Source organism: Cryptotermes secundus, unplaced genomic scaffold (genome assembly GCF_002891405.2).
Source record: "Cryptotermes secundus unplaced genomic scaffold, Csec_1.0 scaffold440, whole genome shotgun sequence".
NCBI lineage: Eukaryota > Metazoa > Arthropoda > Insecta > Blattodea > Kalotermitidae > Cryptotermes > Cryptotermes secundus.
Window position 1 is genome coordinate 1 of NW_019718274.1, and position 23,905 is coordinate 23,905.

General features: G+C 38.0%; 2 protein-coding genes across 3 annotated transcripts in view; one reads left to right on the forward strand and one right to left on the reverse strand.

Annotated features, from left to right (window-relative positions):
* The first annotated feature begins 17 nt into the window (after positions 1-17).
* Positions 18-3,715, forward strand: LOC111874984 (gastrulation defective protein 1 homolog). Its single transcript, XM_023870964.2, has one exon. It carries the CDS (start codon positions 100-102, stop codon positions 2,131-2,133), a length of 2,034 nt encoding a protein of 677 aa, XP_023726732.1. The 5' UTR covers positions 18-99; the 3' UTR covers positions 2,134-3,715.
* A 9,590-nt stretch (positions 3,716-13,305) lies between these two features.
* LOC111875029 (tripeptidyl-peptidase 2) overlaps positions 13,306-23,905 on the reverse strand; it is a 76,163-nt gene continuing 65,563 nt past the window's right edge. The window contains exons 22-25 of one of the 2 annotated variants that reach the window (XR_002844674.2): positions 23,400-23,619; positions 17,600-17,816; positions 15,807-15,922; positions 13,306-14,848 (exon numbers count right to left, since the gene is read on the reverse strand). Coding sequence is in view for 1 of the 2 variants with exons in the window: in XM_023871086.2 (XP_023726854.1) it covers positions 17,607-17,816; positions 23,400-23,619 (430 nt within the window). In the remaining variant the exon portion in view is untranslated. The remainder of the gene's footprint in view (positions 14,849-15,806; positions 15,923-17,599; positions 17,817-23,399; positions 23,620-23,905) is intronic. The other variant, XM_023871086.2, reaches the window with a different exon arrangement.

Here is a 23,905-nt window from a genome sequence, read left to right on the forward strand (position 1 = left end):
GTGGAAGAACAATTTCTGCATTCAGTTTCTGGGTGGCAACAATAATTAAGTGTACAAGGTTGATCATGTTAATGGCAGGTTTGAAGTTTGTGCAGTAAAATGAACAAAACAAAAAAGGTTATATCATTCGGAAAAATTGGACATACATTGAGTACAGTGCAAGCGGCAGTAGACGTAAATAGTGTTAGAACTGATCAACAGTCTGTGGGCTTTGGAAAATTTGGTAATATATCAAAAACCAATGTTCAGCAGAATGACAGCTGTGAAGAAATTGATGCAATACCCGAAACAGATCCAGAAAATCAACAGATGCGTGAAATTATGGGGTTCGGAGGGTTTGGAAAAAAGTGTAAACAATTCAATATTGAAGAAATGCTTGAACAAGTTACAAGAACGGCAAAAGAAAGGAGCAGAGCGAACATTGATTCTGCAGTAGAAAAACTTGGCCCTCTTTCTGTCAGTGAACCAAAAAACGAAAAACAATTGTGTAAACAGAGTGAAGATGACAGCAATGATGATTTTATTGGCCCTCCTGTACCAGCACAGCTGGTGCATAGTGCAACTGATAATATAATTACGGGTAAGGATAAAGAAGATGAGTTTGGTGTCAGCAGTGAAAATAGTGGTGAGGAAGATGATAACGAAAATGAGGAGAATTGGCGGGATAAAATTCCAGCCAGTCACGAAGTGTCGATGCTTCATGGCACAAAGGCAGTAGTAGCAGTAGCAGCTGATCCTGCAGGAGCTCGATTGGCAACGGGATCCGTTGACTATGACATTCGATTTTGGGACTTTGCTGGTATGGATGCTACAATGCAAAGCTTCCGCACACTTCAGCCTTGTGAAAACCATCCAATAAAGAGTTTGCAGTATTCTGTGACAGGAGATGTGATACTTGTGATATCTGGGATGTCTCAGGCCAAAGTTCTTGATCGAGATGGGTTTGAAGTTGCAGAATGTGTCAAGGGAGACCAATATATTGCTGATATGGCAAGAACCAAAGGTCACACAGCACCATTGAACAGTGGATGTTGGCATCCTCGTGTCAGGGAAGAATTTCTGACCTGTGCAGCAGATAGTACATGTCGGTTGTGGGATGTAGAGAAACCTCAACATCACAAAGCCATCATTAAGACACGTGCACAGAATGGACTCAAAACAGTTCCTACTGCATGTGCATATAGCCGAGATGGAAATCTCATAGCTTGTGCATGCATGGATGGATCTTTGCAGATGTGGGATCACCGAAAACTTTTTGTAAACACAGCAATGCTGCTGCGAGATGCTCACCAGTCAGGCACAGAGACATCATGTCTTGCATTCTCTTACCTTGGCAGTCTACTTGCAACAAGAGGGTGTGATGACACCCTGAAAATTTGGGACCTGAGGGCATTCAAGAAACCTCTACATGTTGTTGAGGATCTCTTTTCTCGTTATTCCACTACTGACTGCTCATTTAGCCCTGATGATGCTATGATACTGACAGGAGAGTCTGTTAGAAGGGGACAGAACTCTGGCAGGTTGCACTTCTATGATTCAAAAATATTTGATAAAGTCACCGAGGTGGATGTCACAGATTCTCATGTCATCAAGGCTGTTTGGCATCCAAAGTTGAACCAGATTTTTGTTGGATGTGGGAATGGAACTGTCAAAGTTTACTATGATAACAACTGTAGCATGCGTGGTGCGAAGCTCTGTGTGGTGAAGACTCGGAGGAAGGTGAAGCAAGTGGAGGTGGTGGCAGCACAGCAGATCCTTACACCACATGCTTTGCCAATGTTTCGGCAGGAGAAACCCAAATCAATTAGGAAGCAGATGGAGCGGGACAGACAGGATCCTGTGAAGTCCCGCAGACCAGACCTTCCCATTTCATCTGGTCAGGGTGGGCGAGTGGCAACGTCTGGTGGAACTCTAAGTTCTTATGTTATACGTAATTTGGGTCTCAGCAAGAGGGTGGAAGATGACCAGGACCCTAGGGAAGCTATCCTGCGGTATGCAAAAGAAGCAGCAGAAAATCCATACTGGGTTTCCCCTGCATACTCCAAGACACAGCCAACACCAATATTTCAGAAGTCTGGAGAAGAAGATGAGGAGGAAGATCAAGCACCTTCAGCAAAGAAGGTGAAATTGTAAAAATTTATTACCACTGCAGCTATGGAAGAGAAAATAAATAGGATGCTGTATATTTCTGAATTATTCACCAACATATATATATATATATATACACAGAATAACCAGGGTAAATAAAATAATTGTACTAGCATACAGCACTTAACAGTGGTATTAGCTAGTAGTGCAATGAAACTGGTGGAGATTTTATTTGGTTCAACCATAGAAGTCGTTTATTCTACAATGAAACTGTATTCAGTTTTTCTAAGAGGTGTTTTCTGAAAGAAAAGCATTTACATTGTGATTAAATTTGTCGATTATATGCTTTCCTTATTTCTAGTCTTATCACAATTAAAACTGAAATGGGCAATAATTTCCTATCATGAACATCCATTCCAAAACATTTGGTTCCTAACATAAGCAAAAGGAAAACAGTACTTAAAAGTCAGCAGTAGCATCAGTTTCAACCGCTTCATCTTTTGCAGACAGGAGTGAAGTAATATAGGGACATTAAATATTGTATTTGAGTGTCCTGTTCTGTCCTTCTAAATCACTATATATTACTGTTATATCCTTATATACAGTATCTACATTTCTCTGTTGTTTTTAAATGATTTGCTCCAAACTGTTCAAGAAGCTAAGGTGATGTTATTTGCAATGACACAAATATATAATTATGAATTATGTTTTTAGTTCAGCTGCCAGGCAAATGAAAGAAAGCAGGAGCTCCTGCTGCTAATAACCTTTGAATGTTAAACAGCCCTGCTAGTGCTAGTGAGATGAGCGTGGGAAGCATTCCCATTTTCCAGTAATTCATGTTGGGAAACTAGTATGCCAGTAATCATGATTTCTACAGCATGTCTGGTAACATTTGTTTTTATCAGAATGCCAGGAGCAGATACATTATAAAAACAGTGCCTGTGCCAATTACCACAAAGTCATGTGGATTACTGAGATCTGGCTGAATAACAGTCTGTTTCCCAGTTTCTTGGGCAGAAAAAACTGCTCCAATGTAGCTCAAGGTGAATTTGTTCTGATTGCAGTTCACCATTCAGTTATTGGACATAAGTATAATTTGTTTTAATATCAGAAGTGACTGGGTATGGGTTTAAATATTTCTTGACAGTGGCATATTTCTATGTCATTATTTGTACTCTTCTCGTTGTATATGTAAGTGAAGTAGGCAATTATTTGCACTATACACAGACTGGTTATCACAATGTATGTTATTATATGGAATTCCTTACTGTGTTGGTTGTTTTTGCAGAAAATGTTATGAATGGTTGATCAAATTAAATTGCCAGTTAGTTAATGAACATGTATAAAACATCTCTGAATTGAAAAGTTTTAGCCTATCTTATTTATCCATAGTTCTAGAAATTTTAACTTCTATAAACAGTTGTTAGAGATTAAATCAGTAGCAAGTCTTTCATTTACAGTACTTACACCAGAACTGAACGAGGAGCAGGTTGCAGCTTGCCTGGCCTGCAAATGTCTCTCTTTCAGTTCAAACTTTGAAACTTCCCATCCCCTTCTAGATTGTTGCAGAAATGCAAAGAGTTGCATTCACTCGTATGTAGGCACCAGTACATTCTCTAAGTTATAACATGTAAATAATTAGCTGCAAGCTCCACTAGAATACAGTCTTAGTTAAGAGCAACAGATACCAAGTGCAGATGTGAAGGAGCAGTGAATGCTGAAAGGTGAGAAGCAAATTCAGTGCAAGCAGAAATATGTAGAATAGGACAGTGCAGTGGCATTACATGAAATAACAAGTGGACAAAGTCCTTGNTGTGGAGAGCTGGCATCTCTTTGTACATGTTCTACATAACTCACTGAATAATTGTAGCATCCTGTTCTACTTTTCACCTAGTGTCAAGTTTTTTACAGTCTCACGTGCAGCACTGTGTTCTATAAAATTTATTAAAAGATATTCATTTTAAATTTTGTTACTACATATTTTGACTAATGTGGCCATCATCGGGTGTTAAAATTATTGAATGAGGAAACTGCTGTCTTCTATTTTTCTGCATATATTGTTAACATATAAGTCACCTCAATATGCATGTGTGTTTGAGTTGGATTGTGTGTATTGTTTTCAAATGCAACTCAAACACGTGCATCAAGGGGACATACATTAATGACATAAGCAACAAAACAGAAGACATGAATTTCCTCGTCCAGTAATTATAACACCTGATGATGACCACACTGGTTGAAACATATAGTGATAAACTTGTAAAGTGAATATCTTTTAATAAATTTTATAGAAGAGTATTGCATGTGGGACTGTAAAAAACTGACACTGAATGCTCATTTAATGTCTATTTTATAATGCAGAATGCTGTGTAACAACTTTGGAAAGGACAACTTTACAGTAAGACGTTGGTTATGTCAGTTTGTAATTGAAGCCTTGTATTGAGGCTGACTGTTTATAATCAACACATTTTTCTTCTTATTTAATGTACATAGAAAGAACAGAAAATAAATGTATTATTGCTGGCCACAAAATTCCATAGCCTTATACCTAAATAAATTCTGTTAATATAATTTGTAAAATAACCTAGAATTGTATGGTATTTTTGCTAATGTACTGTCTTTGGATACTGACATTAAAATGATTATTATAGGCTGAACACAAAAGTTTAAAATTAACTGTAACTGAAAATGTAAACCTTTCACTGTATCAATTACCTGGTATAGCCGAACAGAAAATTTTCATATATATTTGTCTTCATGACAAGTCTGATACAATTTAATTTGAATATTACATGGAACGATTCACGATTATGATAACTGAGATTTGATTCCTAATCCACCATTTAAATATTATGTTGTTGTTACTCTGTCAGTCTTTTACATAATGTCACGTGTCGTGTGGTACGCGTGACATAAATAGCAGGTTGTAGTTCGGATGATTGGATTTATTAACACTCTGGTTACAAGCACTCTTAATCATACTTATATACAATGCTGTTGCTGATTTTCACACTTTCCAGTTCACCATTGAACACTCATTAGGATTCATCGTCTTCACTAGTCATCTAGCAAAGAAACCATCACTTCAAATAACTATGACGTCTTTTCTTCAACCACTCTGCAACCTCGGAACTAAAAATTCTTCTTAATTCACTCCTCCAGCTTATGACTGACTCGTAACTCGTAACTACCCTGAATGAATTCTGTTAGTTACTTATATAGCCGCGGAAGGGACATGGACCTACAGTAAACACAGCTTCCTCTACTGTTGCGTGTTGGACCGTGTTTACAGAGCTGTTGCCTGGCAATCGTTGATCAAATCTGTTACACTGGTCCTTCCTTAAGGCTGCTCGTCCCAAGTAGCCTAACAGTGTATCATCATTCTTTCTGAGGTTTCTGCTTGTGACGTCTCACCTTTCTTCCCACTGATCTTTTTTTTTCTGTGGCGTTCATTCTCCAAGCGCTACTGCCGCTTCCCCATTAAGGCCAGCTCATCTAAAGTGGTTCCTTTATAAGGTTCCACTTAGTCCAGGTTCTCACCATAGTCCAAAGGTTTTCTTCCTTTTTCCAACCAGTGGGGGAAAACTTACCTAGAATGGCCAGTGGTCCTAAATGTCTGGCTGTTCTCGCACCAATGCTGCTAGTACGTTCTCCCAATTTGCAGGGGGCTGACACCTCCATACTGTCCAGTTTCTGATCTCCCACAACCTGCAGGAGATCCTGGCTGCTTGCTTCACAAACTGCAATCCAGAAGTCTTCCTGTCGAACCCATCTGATGACCTCTCGATCTTAAGACGCAGCTGCCGTCTTGTGCCAGAATCCTTTATTCCAATTTTTCATTCCAGGCTTTTCCAGCATCTCTTCTCTGTTTGTCCTTTCCAGGTTTCTTGTTTATCACTGTCCCTGGTCAAATGTTTTGTAACCGTTCATTCTAATTGGTGGACTATTGTGCATTAATTAAATCTGTATTAAGTTAAGATTACAAAATTACAAACAAAGAGATCCGGCAGATAGCCAGCTCTTACATGCAGAAGGGACATAGTTCAAGTTTTGCTACGTGGACAGGAAGTAACATCTGGTACTTTCCTGGAATTCTGGCAGTTTCAGCAAAGTCGGAAAGTCTTTGAGAATTTGAGAGCTGACAGCTTGAGACAGCTATAACTTTAAAGTGGAATGGCTGGAGCCTCATACCCTGATCGTAATGCATCAAGAGGCTGTCAACCTTAGCGTCAGGTCAGCATCTGCCAGAATCATATAGCAAAGCAACATGATTGGGAATTCAAAATTTAGGGAACCTCCTAGTTTGAAAACTTAACCAATGGCAGAAGTGGAGGAGTGGATTTCTCTTGGAGTCTAGGGTTCGTGGACCTCAGGATTCAGAGAGAGGGCATTCCACCTTGATGAGTCTTCATACAACTTTTGGCAAAGTCGGACACAAAATTTACAACTACGGCCCTTCTGTAAAAGTACTATAAGTAAAGTTCAAATTAAGTGTACTGATAAATTCAGTTGTATTCTGTAAGCTGGAGCAAATTAAATGACCACTAAGTGCAACGGTTGAAAGAGGTGTGTGATTGGAGTGAAAGGTTCTTCCTGCCCTGCCCGAGCCAGACCCGTATAAGACCTGGGATATGAACTCAGCTCTACAAATTACCGAACAGAACCCAGATACTCCCGTCTTTACCTGCTCTCGCGTACCAGGTCCAACAATCACAATTCTCCTCCCTTCCCACCTAACTTCTCGACATCCATGAGAAGAGGGAGGGCGGTGATAAGTGGAGCACAAACGTAGGATAAAGGGAGGACGGCAACAGCATGGCGACCAACGTAAAGGTCCCAAAGAAGTGAGCGGTTACAGTTTCCTGACAAAGCTTCCCTTGCGTCAGGCCACTCCTGCACAGCGGGTCATCTTTCTGCCCCCTTCCTCAGTCACCCCACCCGTTTCACTGTGGCATCTTCCTTAGGGTCCTCCTGATTCTCTGCTCCAGATTCCATTTCTTCTGAGGTCAGCTCTTTGCACTGGGGTTGTTCCACGTGGGGTGGAGTCACCATTGTGACTGCCAGAGGGGTTCCTCTTGTGAGCTTTGTTCCTGATGTGTAGCATTCAAGACCCTCACTGGTACCTCCCGGCAGTCTTGGACACAGGTTCTGGCTATGTAAATTCCTTCAGGTGGATGGGTGTGCAGGCTCTGCTCTATCAGTCCATTTTCTACTCCAAGGGGGCTCTCCAATATGGTCAACATCAGTTCCATCATGTGCTTCATTTTTGTAGTGTGGCACTGTAATTGCATAATTCATTCTTTCTTCCACTAACTGATCCCTGCAATCCAATCCATACCAATTCTAACACCAGTTGTCATGTATTTTACGATTGTAATCACTTATGATGCTGGTCATGGTAGCCAAGCAGTCTAAGGCATGTACTGTATTCGCTCGCTTGGAAACCGGGATCGTAGGTTCGAATCCCACTCAGGGCATGGATGTTTAGTTTGTGTGTGTGTGTGTGTGTGTGTGTGCGTTTTTCTGTGATTGTGTACGGGTAGAGGCCTTGCGACAAGCTGATCACCTGCCCAAGGAGTGCTACCGAATGTGTAAGATCAAGAAAAACCGAAATGAACGGAAAAGTTCATGGAGGTAGGCCTAGGCCCACTGGGGATGTAGTGCCAAGGAAAAAAAATCACTTATGATCCATCCAATTCGATCCAAACATCCTACTTCTAACACAAAAATGTCATGTGTAGGGTGGTACATGTGACGAAAATAACAGGTTCTAGTTTGGATGATTGAATTTATTAGCACCTTGGTTAAAAGGTCTCTTAATCACACTTAAATACAGCACTATCACTGATTTACACACTTTCCAGTTCACCATTGCACATGCACTAGGATTCTGTCTTCACTAGTCGTCTCCTAGCAATGGATCTCAATGCAAAAACTATCATTTCAGATCACTATGAAGTCTTCTTGTCTTCAATCACAGTGGAACGTCAGAACTAAAAATTCTTCTGGGCTTACTACTGACCCGTAACTCACAACTGCCTTGAACGAATTATGTCACTTACTTATACAGCCACGGAATGGACATGGACATACAGTAAACACATATCACGTGATCGCTATCCAGCCAGTCTATTGGTTCATCGGTTGGATCTACAGAAAAAACAGCTTCCTCTATTGATGCGTGTTGGACTGTGTTTACAGAGCTGTTGCCTGGCAACATGATAAAATCCATTACAATATTATGCTAGATGAAATGACACAGATTAGTATAATGCTGTCCAGTATACAAGCTAAAGTCTGATCCCACAAATTACCGTACGGTGTTGCTTCTGAGAACTTTGAAAGAAAATTTTACTGTATGCTACACATGACAATTCCTAATTGGAAGTAACTCCATGATGCAAGATTTCTCTTAGCACCTGATAGTCACTCAAGATGCTAAAGAAACTTCTTGTCTTTTGTGAAACTCAGAGGTTTGTTACCATGCTAAGGAAAGTCCATCCTGATCCCAAATGACTCTAGTCCATATTGTCACACCCTGTTTGTTTAAGATCCTTTTTGTATCACTTCCAATCTACACCTATGCCTCTCAAGCAGTCTATATCTGTCAGGTTTTATTAGTTTTGTATGCTTTTCTCACTTCCATGCATGCTACCTGTTCATCTGACCTCTCTGTCCTTGATATTATCACCCTACTGTGCAAAGAGCAAACATTTATGAAGCTTCTCAACTAACTCTTTCTAGCTTCTTGTTACTTTTTCCTTTGTTCAAATATTCTACTTAGCACCCTGTTCTCAGCACTTTCAATTGAAGTTTTTCTTTTAATGCGAGAGACCAAGTCTCACACCCACATGGAACAACAGGTAAAATTATAGTTTTGTACATTTGATCTCTGTGCTTTTAAATAGGAGACAGGGAAACAATATTTTTGGAACTGCATATTAGCAGATTATTCTTCACAGTGACTGTTAATAATTTAAATTGTTCTTGATTACAGCTTACTGTATCAACACACTTATCACTGACATACAGTCTCTGTACATTAACCTATGATGGATGAGAAAACATGTTAGACCTACAACAATTAGGTGCATATATTTTCTGCTACAGAATTAATTATATTTCTAAAATGCAAGAGGAATATTTGCCATTTTTAAATACAAATATACTGAAATGTTTCCAGCATGCTTATGAAGTTCGTAACAGTGAAAACTGGAACTTCAAATAGTGAAAAACTGAATAAAATGAGGTATCTTTGTGATGGTTTTAGGGGTTTTCTGAAAATGTGCAAAATAATGTTTGGCTGAAATCATTCTTCCTAATGCTTTTAAGAAGGATGAACTTCCCACTTCCAATATGTGTTTGATATGTTTAGAAAGCATAATCTCCAAGAGAGTCGTTAATTTCATCACATGGATCAAGGTAGATTTTCATAGAATAGTTGTATTAAACCTCATGTGATAAAAAAAATCCTCATTAAGAGTAACACTGGTTCATTCAGAAAAACAAAATGAAAAAAAAAATCGTTATCTTGTGGCAAGGAAATTCAAAGAAATTGAACATCAAGCAATTTCAGGACCCCATTACCCAGACAATTCAGAAACGACAACTGTTTTCCTTCTATCCATCTGAATTGGTTTCTTCATTTTCCTGCTAAATTGTCCATGCTTAATTAAGTATCATGCCATTAAGATGTATGGGGGAGTGGAGGTATAGCCCCACCATTCCTGACCTCTGCACTAGATTAAGGTGAGTGGTCAGCTTCACACCTTGGCCACATTGTGCCTGGTGAAAAAGCCCCCAGTACCCATTTTCTAGGAAGCTTGGTGGAACCCAGAGCCAGTGTGGATGCTATGGAGAAGAGAAAATCTCTTGAGCCTGCCAGGAATGTAATCCTGGCCATCCATCTCATAGCCTGTCACTCTACCAACTCAGCTATCATATATGCACCATATCCTGGCACTCCTGTTAAAAAATTATGATAAAGTAGTTTTCAACAATATCATCACTTTCTTGGTACATAACAGCCCTATCACGGTCACTGTCTTCAGAAGTGATATTCAGTTCATGTTATTCTGTTCTGATTTTTTCTGTATATTCCTGCTACAAAGTTGCCCTTGTACTTTACAGAATTTGTTTTCAACAGGTAGTATGATATGAAGATATAATTTTATAATAACCATTTTTATACACATTACTTGTCACAGGCAGTGTTACTACACATATTTAATGCTTCCTTTTCACTGGTGCCATTTTAAGTTTTCTTACACCAAAACAGATTTTCTGCAGTTTGCAAAGACAAAGTGTATTCAAAATTATATACATTTACATAAGTAACACAAACTGAGTATAATTATGATTTGTGGGAGCATTGTAGGATATTCTGATTCCACTCAATCCACAGATCACAGAGATAAACAAAAACTCGCTATATGCAAAGTTACCATTCAACAGACACAAATCAGAAAGTCCCACCTGCAGCTAAGATAACTCATTTTATTCTCTGAGAACTCCCACTTCTTCTTAACCTGAAATTTTGTTCTGGTATTATCTTACTCTCCTGTGCTTGCATGCACATGTGCATACACACACTGTGCACAGTTCCAGAACCATTTTCTGAATTTATTCTGGACTCAATTTTTGTTTTTGTTGTTAACAGGTACTTTGATGATCATGTACATACCACCTTATGTTACTACATTATATGCTGTGTTACAATTCATTTCTCTGCTAAAAGGTAAACTTCCTCTTCCACTTTGAATGAAGCCAAGAAAATAATTAACATGTTTCATTGCTGGACGGAATTTCAAAGCCTTACTTATACTCTGTTTCTTTTACAATAGTATTTGTAACTTTACCTAGACCTGTGTGTTACTTTTGCCACCACACTGTCTTGGAGACAGGGTCTGAAAGGAATACATGTTAAAATACTTAAATGTAAAATTAAGTGGAATTTAAAATACAGACCTTCCACTGTACCAACTGTCTAGTATAGAGGAATGATATATTTTTATATAATTTCTTGTCTTCCTGGCAGGTCTGACACAGTTTATTTTTAATACTACATTTAAAAATTCAAGATGGTGATAATTAAAGTTTCATTCATAATCCACCACTTAAATGTTACAATGTTATTATGCTGCAAATCATTCATGTATTATGATGGACGAAATGGCACAGGTTTTGAGAAATAAATGCTTAAACTACAAAGTATGTGAGTGGTAGAAGGGTCAACAGAGGATTTACAATAAAGTAAAGAGTAATGGATTCTTCATATACAGGATATTCAGGCTACAGATATCAAGAAATAAATATTCTCAATTTCAGAAATGATATATCTTCACAGAATATGGCATTATTAAAGTTATTAATTTCAAAGTGTAGGGTTGCACATGTACAGGCAAGCTCAGATATAGCAAAGGGGTGCTGCAGTGTTTCAGATATCAACATATGCAACATTGGAAGTCACCTAAAACAGCAAAATGTTTGTTTTCTCTATGTAGAAAATATATTACAAGCCAATTAGTAATTACAGAAAAAAAAATATAATTTCAGTAGTGATGCAGACTTTAAAAAACAATCACAGATGTAACAGAACAGTTTATGTTAAGGGTTATGAGAATACACCAACATACTGTTGCTTATTACGCTTGTCCAATTGAAAACAAGACATTTTTGGATAGAATCATCATCATCTTCTTCTTCTTCTTCTTCTTCTTCTTGTTGTGAAGCAGGTGAAAAATAAATAAATCTGAGAGATGGACTAAATGCCCATCCCAAGTTTAATAAGAAATAGTAAAACTCTGGAGTTGAAGTAACTGAACAGATATAACATATTTTAACTGTAAAGGTAACCTACAATATAGGCAGACATGTTAAATTAATTTAATGAACAAGCCACCTATTTGTTACCTTTATTCTATATCACACCTGAATACCTCCCGAAAAGACAAGATAGCAACAACAAACAAGAAGTTCTTGGAAAAAACATATGACAGCACCAACCAGAATTTGCAAGTATGCTTATAATCTAACCCCATACAAAATTTATCCATTGATTTATTAATTATTGCTATCAAAATGAAACCTAAATATGTATTTCATGCAGTTGCCTAGTTTTATACCCCACTTCTTCCCTTAAAAACCCTATTACCACACTTAAAAAGATATAAACAAAATTTCAGAATAATAAGCTAGCATACTTTGTCATGCTTGCATCTCAAGTTCAACTGTAGGAATTTGAAAAGTATCGAGATGCAGTGGCTTTTAGTGCCATGCTGTTAATTCAATCTTTCATGAAAAATTTTAAATTGGCTAAAAACTCAAAGAGGAGACATGATAATACCACAACCTTATCTTTCCTTATAGAATAATACTCTGATTACATATGATTTACTACCAGCAGCAGAACTTTCTAATGTGTACAGGAAATTCTAGAGCTACTGTGGACTGAGAGTCCTGCTAAAATAACCAGCTATGACATCTCAACACACATTACTAACATGTAACAGGATCATGGCAGTGTGAGGCCATCAGCAGATGGGTTATGAGTAATAACATTACAGGGACACAGAGCAACAATTTACACTTCACGTAATGCATTTTCATGGGCCACAGTACAAATATTCACTAGTCAAAACTTAGAATAAATGAATTTGCCTTTTCCCCAGGAGACATGGCAAAATATCATGACCTTCTGCCACCTTTTCACTATAATTTGCACTGTAGGATTTTTTCCCCTGTAGAAAGCATAAAGTTCTGCACAGAAATAATGCTGTTTGTAGCTTGATTTCTGTTTTATCATGTACAGTGCAATGATGTTTTATATCAATTTTAGCACTCACTTCACTGTCTTATTGCAACTTCATCTGTGTATTAAAATTCTAATTCTTATTTATTTAACACTACATGTTTCGGCCTAACTGGCCATCATCATAGTGCAACAGAATGCTTCAACACAATCTTATGAACAGCTGTGTTGAGCCAGTATGATAACTGTTACTGTTCATTAATTTTTGAACAAATCAAAGTAAAATCTCCTGAAACTAAGGTACATAAAGCTAAAGTTGTCCCTGTGCTTAATTAATTAAACACTCCGCCATGAAGACATGGGGAAGTGGAGGTATAGCTCCATCTTTATAGACCTCAGCATTAGATGGAGGTGAATGGTCAGCATCACGCCCCTACTGCTTTACCCCTGGGGAAAGAGCCCCTGGTACCCACTGGATAGGTGGCTGGGTGGGCCCCAAAGTTGGTCTGGACACTGTGGAGAAAAGAAAAATCTTGCACTGCTGGGAGTCGAGCCTGGGATGTCTAGCCTGCAGCCTGTTGCTGTACTGCCTGAGCTATCCTGACTCCAAGGTAGGTATGATTCTTTTATAAAGTTCTGCAAAAATCCCTGCCTGGCAGTTCTAAATCAGAAAAATAAATCATGCTTTGAAGGAGTTTACATTTATGAATTTTATTTGGGATTATAAAATGTGCAAAGATATTGTCCTGCTGTATGCAGCACACCAGTCTTAAATTCGAGAATGAAAATTTCTTAAGTTCTTAATGTTTATTGTCTGGGGATAGAAGATTTTTAAATCTCCCAGTTCTGGATGAGAGTAGCCGTTAGATTTTAACCCAGAAATAACTGTATTAATAATGAAGAAATGTCATGCTCAGCTGCACTGCACACACATGCCATTACAATAGAATGCATGGCCAATAAAGATTAATAAAATTACATATTCTCAAAATAAATTCTTTTTAAACTTAGACACACATCACAGTTTGTCATTAAAAGTTATGCATTAAAGTAAGGCAGGTGTGATAAACATATAAATATACCATGAAAGAAATTTCTGATTCATGGTCTCCTTCAACACACGATAATTTTTACTGATTTTAATAAAGCTTATCAAGCATTATTACAGACGAGACTAGCCATTTTATTTGTGCATCACTCGGTTATGATAAAGCAAATGTCCAACATCTAACATGTCCACTTCTGCATAAAATAAATATAGTATTGTTTCAATTATGTCTATACATACACAAAAAAAAATCAGAGCAAGAAAGTGGACATTCAGACAATTCTTCCAGTCTTCATTCATCAAAATTCACAAAAACACTGTATGCAGAACACAATTTTAAAATTCACTAAATTACAGAGTGAACCCTCATCCAATGTGGCGGTTAGGTTCCTCAAGAATGGTGCATTAAGTAAATTTGCGATGGCCAAACTTAATACATTATGGGTTAAAGGAGGATACAAGAACATCGTTACATGAACTCTCACATTAATACCAAGATATGTAAGCTTTCTTAAACACATTCGAATGAATGGTCTACCTATACTGTTTTAAGTTATCAGCAGCACCACAATCAATATCTTGCATTAAAGGCCAGTAGACATTTTGTGTGTAACAAGATTTAAATGTCTTGACAATCCTTTGGTCCATAAACTGCAGGAGGTAAAAGTAAGTATTACCTCAGTGTTAGGACGACTAATCTGCAATGTTTCAGGGTCATGACTGGGGTATGACTGCACATATTCAAACCTTCCACATTTGGCATATAACTGTTCCCTTTGTTCTGGCAAGTATAAGCAAATCCACATTGGTCAAGGGTTTACTGTACATCTAAATTTTAGTTAAAATGGAGCTTATGCTCTCTCAAATTGCAGCAAATGGTTTATCTGTAACTGCTATACCGTCTTATACTTGGAGGTAGGAAGTCAGTCATAATCCACACAGAATTGGTCACAATAACTAACCTGCAACAGAAAATGTTTATTACTGTGTTGGACTGACTGACCATTCATTTAGCTGTGAAGATATGCAGATCTGGTGGGGCAGTCAAACCTTGAGCTCCCTAACCCACTGAAGTCTGGGTTTTTTGGTACAGGAAAATACATTGGCACTGTGATTATTTCTGGAAAAATCAACATCTGATGAAAATATATTTCCCTGCCATCTATACATACCACAGATACTAGTATTGAAGAAGTGTGTACTGATGTCTTTTAAGACACAGCCATAACCTGTACATAACCCTCACCTCTGAGAATAAGTCAAAATTTCATAATAACTTAAGAATATAGAACAGCTCCATAGACCATACCCAATGGGTTAATGAGCATCTCATGTCTTTTTTTTTTCTTGAAGTCAGAGTGGGCCTTGGGCTACATACAACTGTGCTCAAAAGTTCATGTCTTTACATACTGTTTGACAGATGTTGGTAAAAATAAGTATTTAAGACTGAATTGTTCTACTTGACTGTCAGTATTTTATTCAAAATTTTACTTCACATGTATCTCTGGCTGTGGACACTCAACCACTGAAAGATATATCCTTAAAAAGTAGATATTATTCCATTCTGTTTACATGCAGAATTTAAGTTCAGTTTATGATATCTGTGCAGTCTGTACAGTCTGTTAATGCAAGAAAGATTGTTCACTTCAGTCTTCCTAAAACTGAGCAATGTTGACACCATGAGTGCATCAGGGGGCTATTTCTCCATGAGGAAAGATATTTTTGAAATCATGGAAACCTGGAGCAGTTCAATGGATACAGATTACCAAGATAATGAAACATATCAATTCTGCGACCTGTTACCTACAGGGTATCATTCTGAACAAGATCATGGTGAAAATTCAACATGAAATGGCAGAGAAAATCACTGTGTATAAACAAGACCATTACTGAACTGTATTCTCAACTAGTTCAGTTTACCTTCACTTTAGTTTCTTCTGCTTCAGACACAGAGGCACCAGGTTCCCCCTACAGGTTGGTAACCATCTAACAGATGACTGCAGTCTTGGTTCACTTCAGTTCATATCTTTACATTTCTGCAAAATCCTTTTCAATATTATCCTCTCATCTAACATGAATAACCATGCTCCTGAAGTACCTCTAAACTCATTACTACTATTTCTACTTCCATCTGTTCCCATATCTTCAGGTGGTTAGCTAATGAGTATCAGTTCTGATGTTATAAATTACACTCTTTTATCCAGTCTTCTGTTATTTCATCCACCTAAGGTTCAAATAGTCTCACCATCTCTCTCTATTACATATCATTCCCTCTGACTGACAGACAAAGTATCTCACACACAAAATAATGCAACTTGTATTTTGCCAAGGCACTTCCTTCACTACAAGTGATTCCTAACTGGCTGGTACTTCTCATAACTTTTGCACTGACAATACTTACAGTTTTGCTTCCCAAACTATTTACGAAAGACAGTCTTTACAGGTACCACTAACCCACCCTTTGGGCTTTTCCCTTGTGTAAGGGAACAAAGTCTTTATTCTGGAATCTGAGTACCATACGTCTGAATACATCATTTACTAGATCCTGAGACAGAAGTGCTCAGTGTGCTTCCTAATACATAATCTTAAAGAACTGATCAGCTCCTATAAATGTTACTTACAGTAGGGGCAATTAGGACCAAATTTTAATATAACTTCAAGGTGCAGCCCAATGAGAAATCTACATCACATCACATCACATATGAACTTCTCTTCACTCCAGTAGCTTGTTTCATTATACATTATAAAGAGGGGTTGAAAATTTTTCAGTGAATGTGCTGCATCTTGTTTAGGTCAAGATGACAACAAATTATGCCACTGAAATGGAAATGCTTAGACTTGAATAGGATGCTTGAAGTTATGTCTCTGCAATGTTGTTGGTCCATCAGAGGGAAACAGGAAGGCAACATGGTTCAATTTCTTCAACACTCTTCATCATTTAGAAGAACAAAGGCAACATACATGACATGCATCAACTGCGATGGGAGACCAATGACAGAGAATGCAAAGGATGAAGATTATGCATATGCCCTTGTTGAGTGGTTCTGCCAGGAAAGGTTAGCTTCCATACTGGTTGATAAATCAATGATCAAGGCAAAAGCTGCCTACTTCTTGACACACTTACAGATTAAGAACTGTTTGTGTTTCAAAGGGAAGCTATACTGTTTCAAAGCAAGAAAAGTCATATGCAACAAGTGTCATGTGACTGCTAAATTTAGGAATCAACCTGTAACATAGCATGCATATGAGTTGGCTCAACACCAGTTTCATGCATTGCCAGCAAGCAGCAAATAGTAACAGTGGGTGGGACTTCCACTTCTAAGGGGTAGTTCCTAATAAGTGGTCAGTTTTGAGTACAGGATGTTATTTAAATATGAAAAAATCTCCCACTTTCCAGTTCAGATAATGTCAAAAACATCAAGAATGTGGAATTATTTTTTGTTGTTATCTTATCCCTGTCGTAAATAAGACTTAATACTGCCATGCTCACATTGATGTTCAAAGAGTTTGTTCTGTATGCTGATATATGTAATCAGAAGTTGGGAGACAAGCCTGTTGATTATGTATTTCAACCATTTTCAGACATTATAAGTACTTGCTGGAAGAAGTATTTGTACAAATTTTATAAATTCTTGTTTTATCAAGGCTGTATAGTAGTTCACTATAATCTAATCTTCAGACTTCTAAAAAAAAAATGGACAAAAATATCTCACCATGCCATCAGAAAGGTCGGTACACTGGAGGGTACCTGACGGGCAGTGAGGATTCAACGTGGTGGATATAGTGCTCCCAGCCTAGCTTGCGACCAGCCTCAGAGCTCTTCTCATCTAGTTCACGTGATGGTTTGTCCTCGCCCATCTTGAACAGGATCTTGAGGGCACGCCCCCAGTGTTTGTGCACAATGGAATGCCACAGCAAGAAGTATGACACCTACAAGCACAATTAACACTAAAAATATAAAGTGATAAAGCTGAGTTTAAGCTTTAACTCTTTCACTGCCACTTGTTTGAAGTTCCCATGCTCCTCATCAGTCACATTTCTATTACAGATTCATGTAAAAATATCTCTCGCAATAGAAAATACATATATTTATACTAAAGATTAAATTATCACTCTCGTCTTAAAGACCATTCACTAAAAATACATATACAGAATGTTCACCTGCCACCAATTTCCAACAGCTGTAAATAATACAAAACTGCTACTATTGGCCCTCATTTATAATCATTATGCAAGATATATAAACATTTGTATGTATATATGTAGGACACTATGTCCAACAAAGTTTTTGCCATGCAGACGTTTTTAAGTAATCTATATGTACTTTTCTTATGCTGATTATGAAAACGTAAACAGAATTTTGATTAGAACAGAAAGGAGGTTGGGACTGCCACTTGCACCTCCTTTCTTTATAAGGTTTTGCATACTACTACTACTACTACTACTACTACTACTACTACTACTACTACTACTACTTGCATGCTCAAGTGTAGGATACATCCACACTTTTAATCGTTTCTTGCATCCTGTTGTGTGTTTAATTAATAGTAGAGTGAATTTACCGACTACACAACACATTTTTTATTATCATAATATTATATTATTATTATTATTATAAAAAACGTGTTGTGTAGTCAGTAAATTCACTCTACTATTACATCCACACTTACTCAGTTTTATCACACAACTGACATGTTGACTTTCATTTGTCAGTTACACACTTGTATAAATGATGATGGATTCTATATCTATGTACATAAATCTCTGGAAGACACATTAAATATGAATATGAATATGAACAGATTCTTATTTATGCTTAACACACAATACGTTAGGTATTACTGCAAAGTCTACACAAATGGTACAATAACCAAATTTATCATCAACTATAAAACCTGTTTTACACAGTGAACATTTGCAAGTATCAAGGACACCAGATATGAGGAAGATAGATGATTAAAATGAAATTATGTAAAATGTAATAACGAAGTTCTCCTCTCTGATGAAGGAGGGGTCAGTCTTTCTATGTAGGTGCTACATTTGCTGCACTGTAGTACCGTAGTAACCAATGGACTCCTCACTTGTCCTGTTCATAACACCTCAGCACAGGCCACGCAGAAAAAACCGTTCCTCTACTGCTGTTTACAGGCCACCGCCTAGTAATGGCTATTGTTGCAGAGCCATTGCTTAACAACAGCTGTTGTATGGGTGCTTATTTTGCAGCAGCTGCCTAGCAACGGGTCTACATGCCATAGTATGTTAAGAACACTTTTGAAGGAAACTGGAGCCTAGAGTGGAAGATACTGTCTTTTATCTCTATGATCTTTTCTCTATTTAACAATAAACATACAGTTCTCATGTTGACAGTGATAGTGAGCTGACCATATACACCAGCACGTGACATCAAGCATTCATTTCCAGTGGACTGTATGTACAGTCACATGCTGTTTTTCAGTGATGAAGCTACTTTGTAAGTCTGTGCTTAAAACGAACGAATCCACATTCTGAGAATACACCAATATGCACTTAATTCTGAGCAAAGCCTGTGGCATTGGTGCAACAGCTGTAAGGTTGTACACAGAGAGGTACCCTCAATGCAGAGCTCCAAACCCACACACATTTTTCACCACTAATCTTCACAACATGAAGACTGGTAATGTTTTTTTCTTCTGTGGGGCTCTTAATGTGTAGTCTCTGTCACTACTCCGATGACAACCCACTTCTTCGGAACAGTTTGTTGGTCCTGAAAAGGACTGCGGTTGCTGACATGTTTGGTCGGAGAGATAGCGCGGCGCGCGCCGGTAAGGAGAAAGGCTAATTACGGTGAATGGCTGGTGAAAGGCTAGTCGTTGCTTGGTTGCTGCGCGGCAGCTGCTGGTGAAAGGCTAGTCGTTGAGCGCGGTCATAGGAGTTATGAGGCAGTCGCTACGCCAGATGCCCAGTGGGTCGGACAGTAACACGACCACCGGCGAGTCCAGGCGCGGTGCCCCAGTGAGTCGGGTATGAGAGCGCTGGAGGGCCAAGGCAGTCGTGCCTGGCGCAGCCTGCCGATGTGTCCGAAGACCGAGCGCTGGCGACGAAGCCTGCTGGCTGGTGTTGCTTGATCGTAGACTGAAGTCGACTGATGAACTGAAGAACTGAATGAACTGAATACTCGGCGTTGGAGCTGCCCCTTTTTATACACTGCTCGGTGGGGCGGAGCTAAACTTGAAATTGAGGAGGAAGAATTGATTGGCTAGCGCGCGTAATGACGTAGATGTGGGCTAGGAGCGATCGCAGTATAAATACGAACGTTTGAAGCAATCTGATTGGTTAGCGTGCGTGATGGTGAAAAGTGATGTGAAGAGCGAGCGTTCCAGAAATGCGTGATAATGTGGGATGTTCCCACACTTCTATGGTGTACCATGAAAGACAGAGAAGTGCATGAACAATTGATGTCAAAGAGCACATACCGAGGCACATAGAGTATAATCCCCATACAAGCAGCTGAACATGTGGTGTGAACAACAGTGTGGCAGGTACTCCATGAACAGTTGCAGTAATACCATTTACAATGGTCACAAGCTCTAAGCCCACATAATTTTCACTGATACCAAGAATTATTCCAGTGGTTCCTTTTACAACAGTGTGAAGAGCCCTTACTTAATAGCAGTGTACTCTTCATTGTTGAAGGAGGCTTCACAAGGAATGGCATACTAAACTTACATAACAGGCATATATGGTGTGACATAAATCAACATAGTATAATTCAATCCAGACATCAACAGCAGCTCTCAGTTGAGGTTTCGGCCGGTACTGTTAGGGACTATTTTGTAGGCCCATACAGTTTGTCTCACGGTCCCAATGGCGCTGGTTACTGACACTTTTCTGAGCATACTTTGCCAGATATATTGGATACTGTCCTGCTGGATATTTGATGAAACATGTAGTTCAGACATGATGGTGTCACAGCCCATTTCAGTTACACTGCCAAAAGTACCCTGAGACTGCCTACAATGGATGACAGATAAGAAGGCAGGGACAAATATCCTGACCAAATAGTTCACCAGACCTGAATCCCTTTCATTTTTTCCTATGAGGACAAGTGAAAACTTTGGGGTACACTTCAGTGGTGGATACTGCAGAGCAACTGCTGCAACATGTACAAATTGGCTGTACCTCAGTCCACAATATTCTTAGCATTTTTCAGTGCATCCATCATTCCATGCATTGCTGGGCCAAGGCTTGTGTAGCAGTGAAAGGCTAACATCCTGAGCATCTCCTGTGACCCTGATAACAAATGTTACATCCTGTCACCCGAATGTAGAACTATGTTTTTAGTTAACAGTTGCATTATTTCTTGAACAGAACTCTTCTTACTGATAACGTTTCTCTGACAGATGTTTAACCAAGGTGTACCTTCTTATAACATTACAGATGTTTTTGCAACTGAACTTCTAATATCCTACTGTTGCAGGGAGAACCATGACATCTGTGTATTTCACTGCTGAATGGGGAAGGTGGTAGTGATAACAGACAAGTAGTTTTTTATATCCTCCACTCTAAATTCCAATTTCCTTCGAAAGCGTCCTCAGCATATGTTACTTTTGTAATCACAGGAAATAGTGCTAATGTCCAAAGGAAAATAAATAAAACAAATGCACTCACAGAGTGGGTTGAAAGGACTAGATTAATTATTAATAAAGAAAAAACAACAGCAGTAACCATTCATCAACCCCAAAAAGTACAAGTCCAATGCCCATCAATAAAGCTCTATGATACAGTCATCAATTATACAGAACATATAAAATTTTGGGGAGTTTGGCTGGATAAGAATCTAAGGTGGACTGCACATACTCAAGAATTAGCAAATAAATTATGTAAAATATGTTTTGCCTTATGAGTAGTCAAAACAGTATCAGGGTTAGAGACTGTTCGCACCTTATATTACGCTTATTTTCAATCCTTGTTATTATATGGATTGATATCTTGAGGCAATTCAGGAAATGCAAAATTGATTTTAAGTCGCAGAAGAGAGCTATTAGAGCTATGATACAAATCCCGAAAACCATTAGTTGTAAACAATATTTTAAATCGTTACATGTATTACCTTTACCATGTCTGTATATATATGAAATTCTAGTTTACATAAAGACCAATTTGAATGTTTTCATAACCAATTCAGGAATACACTCGCACAATACAAGGAGAAAAGAGGACTTGTTAATAGTGCCATGTAATACGAGTCTATACAAAAACAATTTCAATAATATTGGACTTTGTTAAATCAGTTGCTACAATATATTAAAGAGATACCAGTACTATACAAGTTTAAAAAGACTTTGAAAACATTCCTACTTGATCATTGTTTCTATAGTATAGATGAGTTTCTCTTGTTTGGGGGAAAATCCTAGTTCTAATCACTTGTAAACATACATTTCAAGGATAATTAACTTGTAGATTTTAATATTAGTAATGTTATAGGAATGCCTACTGCCCTACTCTGTATTCTTTTCTTACAGGAACGAGATCGAGGATACCAGAGTATTTTGTGCTGGGACAGAAGGGTTGGGTCTTGAGGTTATTATTATTTTATTATTGTAAAGTATTTGACTTGTCCTATATCACGTATAATGATCCATGGGTATGAAGCAAATAAATAAATAAATAAATAAATCCTACTGTTACTTGAACACTTTCCAATGGCTCTAGTTCATTATCAAAGAATTTCTGAATCTGTGTTTATATAGACTATTTTCATTGTTTTGGAGCAATAGTAGTCTCCCTCCAGTTTTCTGTATTTATTTCTGGGACAACATGTAGAAGTTTTGGAAAAGTTTTTTTTCTTTCATTTTTTATTAAAAATATAGATGACTTCCTCAAGAAGAAGTCGAACTGTGTACAGTCCAGTTTCCCCTGTTCCTATTTCAGGCCACTGTTTGTGCAGATATTGGTGTTAAGATCAGTGGACAGCACTCTTTAGCAGCAAGTTTCTTTACCCTAATAATTAGCACTGTCAGTGCTATAAATAGGTAGGTCACACCAAAAATCATGAGCATATTTATCAAGACCTCTCTATAGACATAAACTTGCCCTGTGCATGCGCACATAGGTGTGTGCATGTGTACATACAAAATCAAGAATTTGACACTGCAAAATTCTGCAACAGATTAATCATATACACACTCTTTATATCTTAACAGTTCAACAGTTTTATTGCTAATACTTGTATCTGCTTCTGGCATGGAATCATGTTATGATCCGACTGGCCACCTGGTCTTTGTGTGACAACCGAGAGTTCTGGGTTTATTTTGTCACTGGTATTGACATATTTTAGGACAGCATTTGAACTATGCAAATTCGTAAACTAAAAGATAAGATGTGTCCCACATGAAATGTATTTCATTTATATTAATCAGAATACTGATAATTACTAGGGTTTAAGACAAAGGTTCAGTAACAGGGTTGAATAAATACTAATATTTTTAATAGTCTTTGACAGTTTTAAACTCAGACATAAAATGAACCACAAACCTTAGCGTCATTTGTATCTGTGATTCTGAGCACATCTCTCCACACTTTATCAATACTGTCAAGGGAAACTGTAGAGGCAGTTGAAGTACAAAGCTGTTCCTGTGCATTACCATCTTCTCCCTTACTGTGTGTTGCATTGGTAACGGTATAAATACGACACATAGCTGAACCCTTCCTGGATAATGCTTCCACAAGTGCTACCTTCTGCTGTTCCATTACCCTAAGAGAAAACAAATCAATATTTCATACTTTGTTTCTATAAGACTGAAAAATTCAGTAATCAGATTATAGAAACTACTTGCAATGATTCCCTTAACACTAACAAGTGAAGAATACAAATAGAGAATTCCTTGTAACCAAATATTCATTCTGTTACTACTTCATCTCTCCTAGGTTCTAGTACTCTCTTTGGCAGTCTTTCTTTAGATAACTGTCCGATGAAGATTGTGCTTATGGGCTATTTTCCACAGCACTTTGTCCCCATATATGTGACACTTAAATTTCAT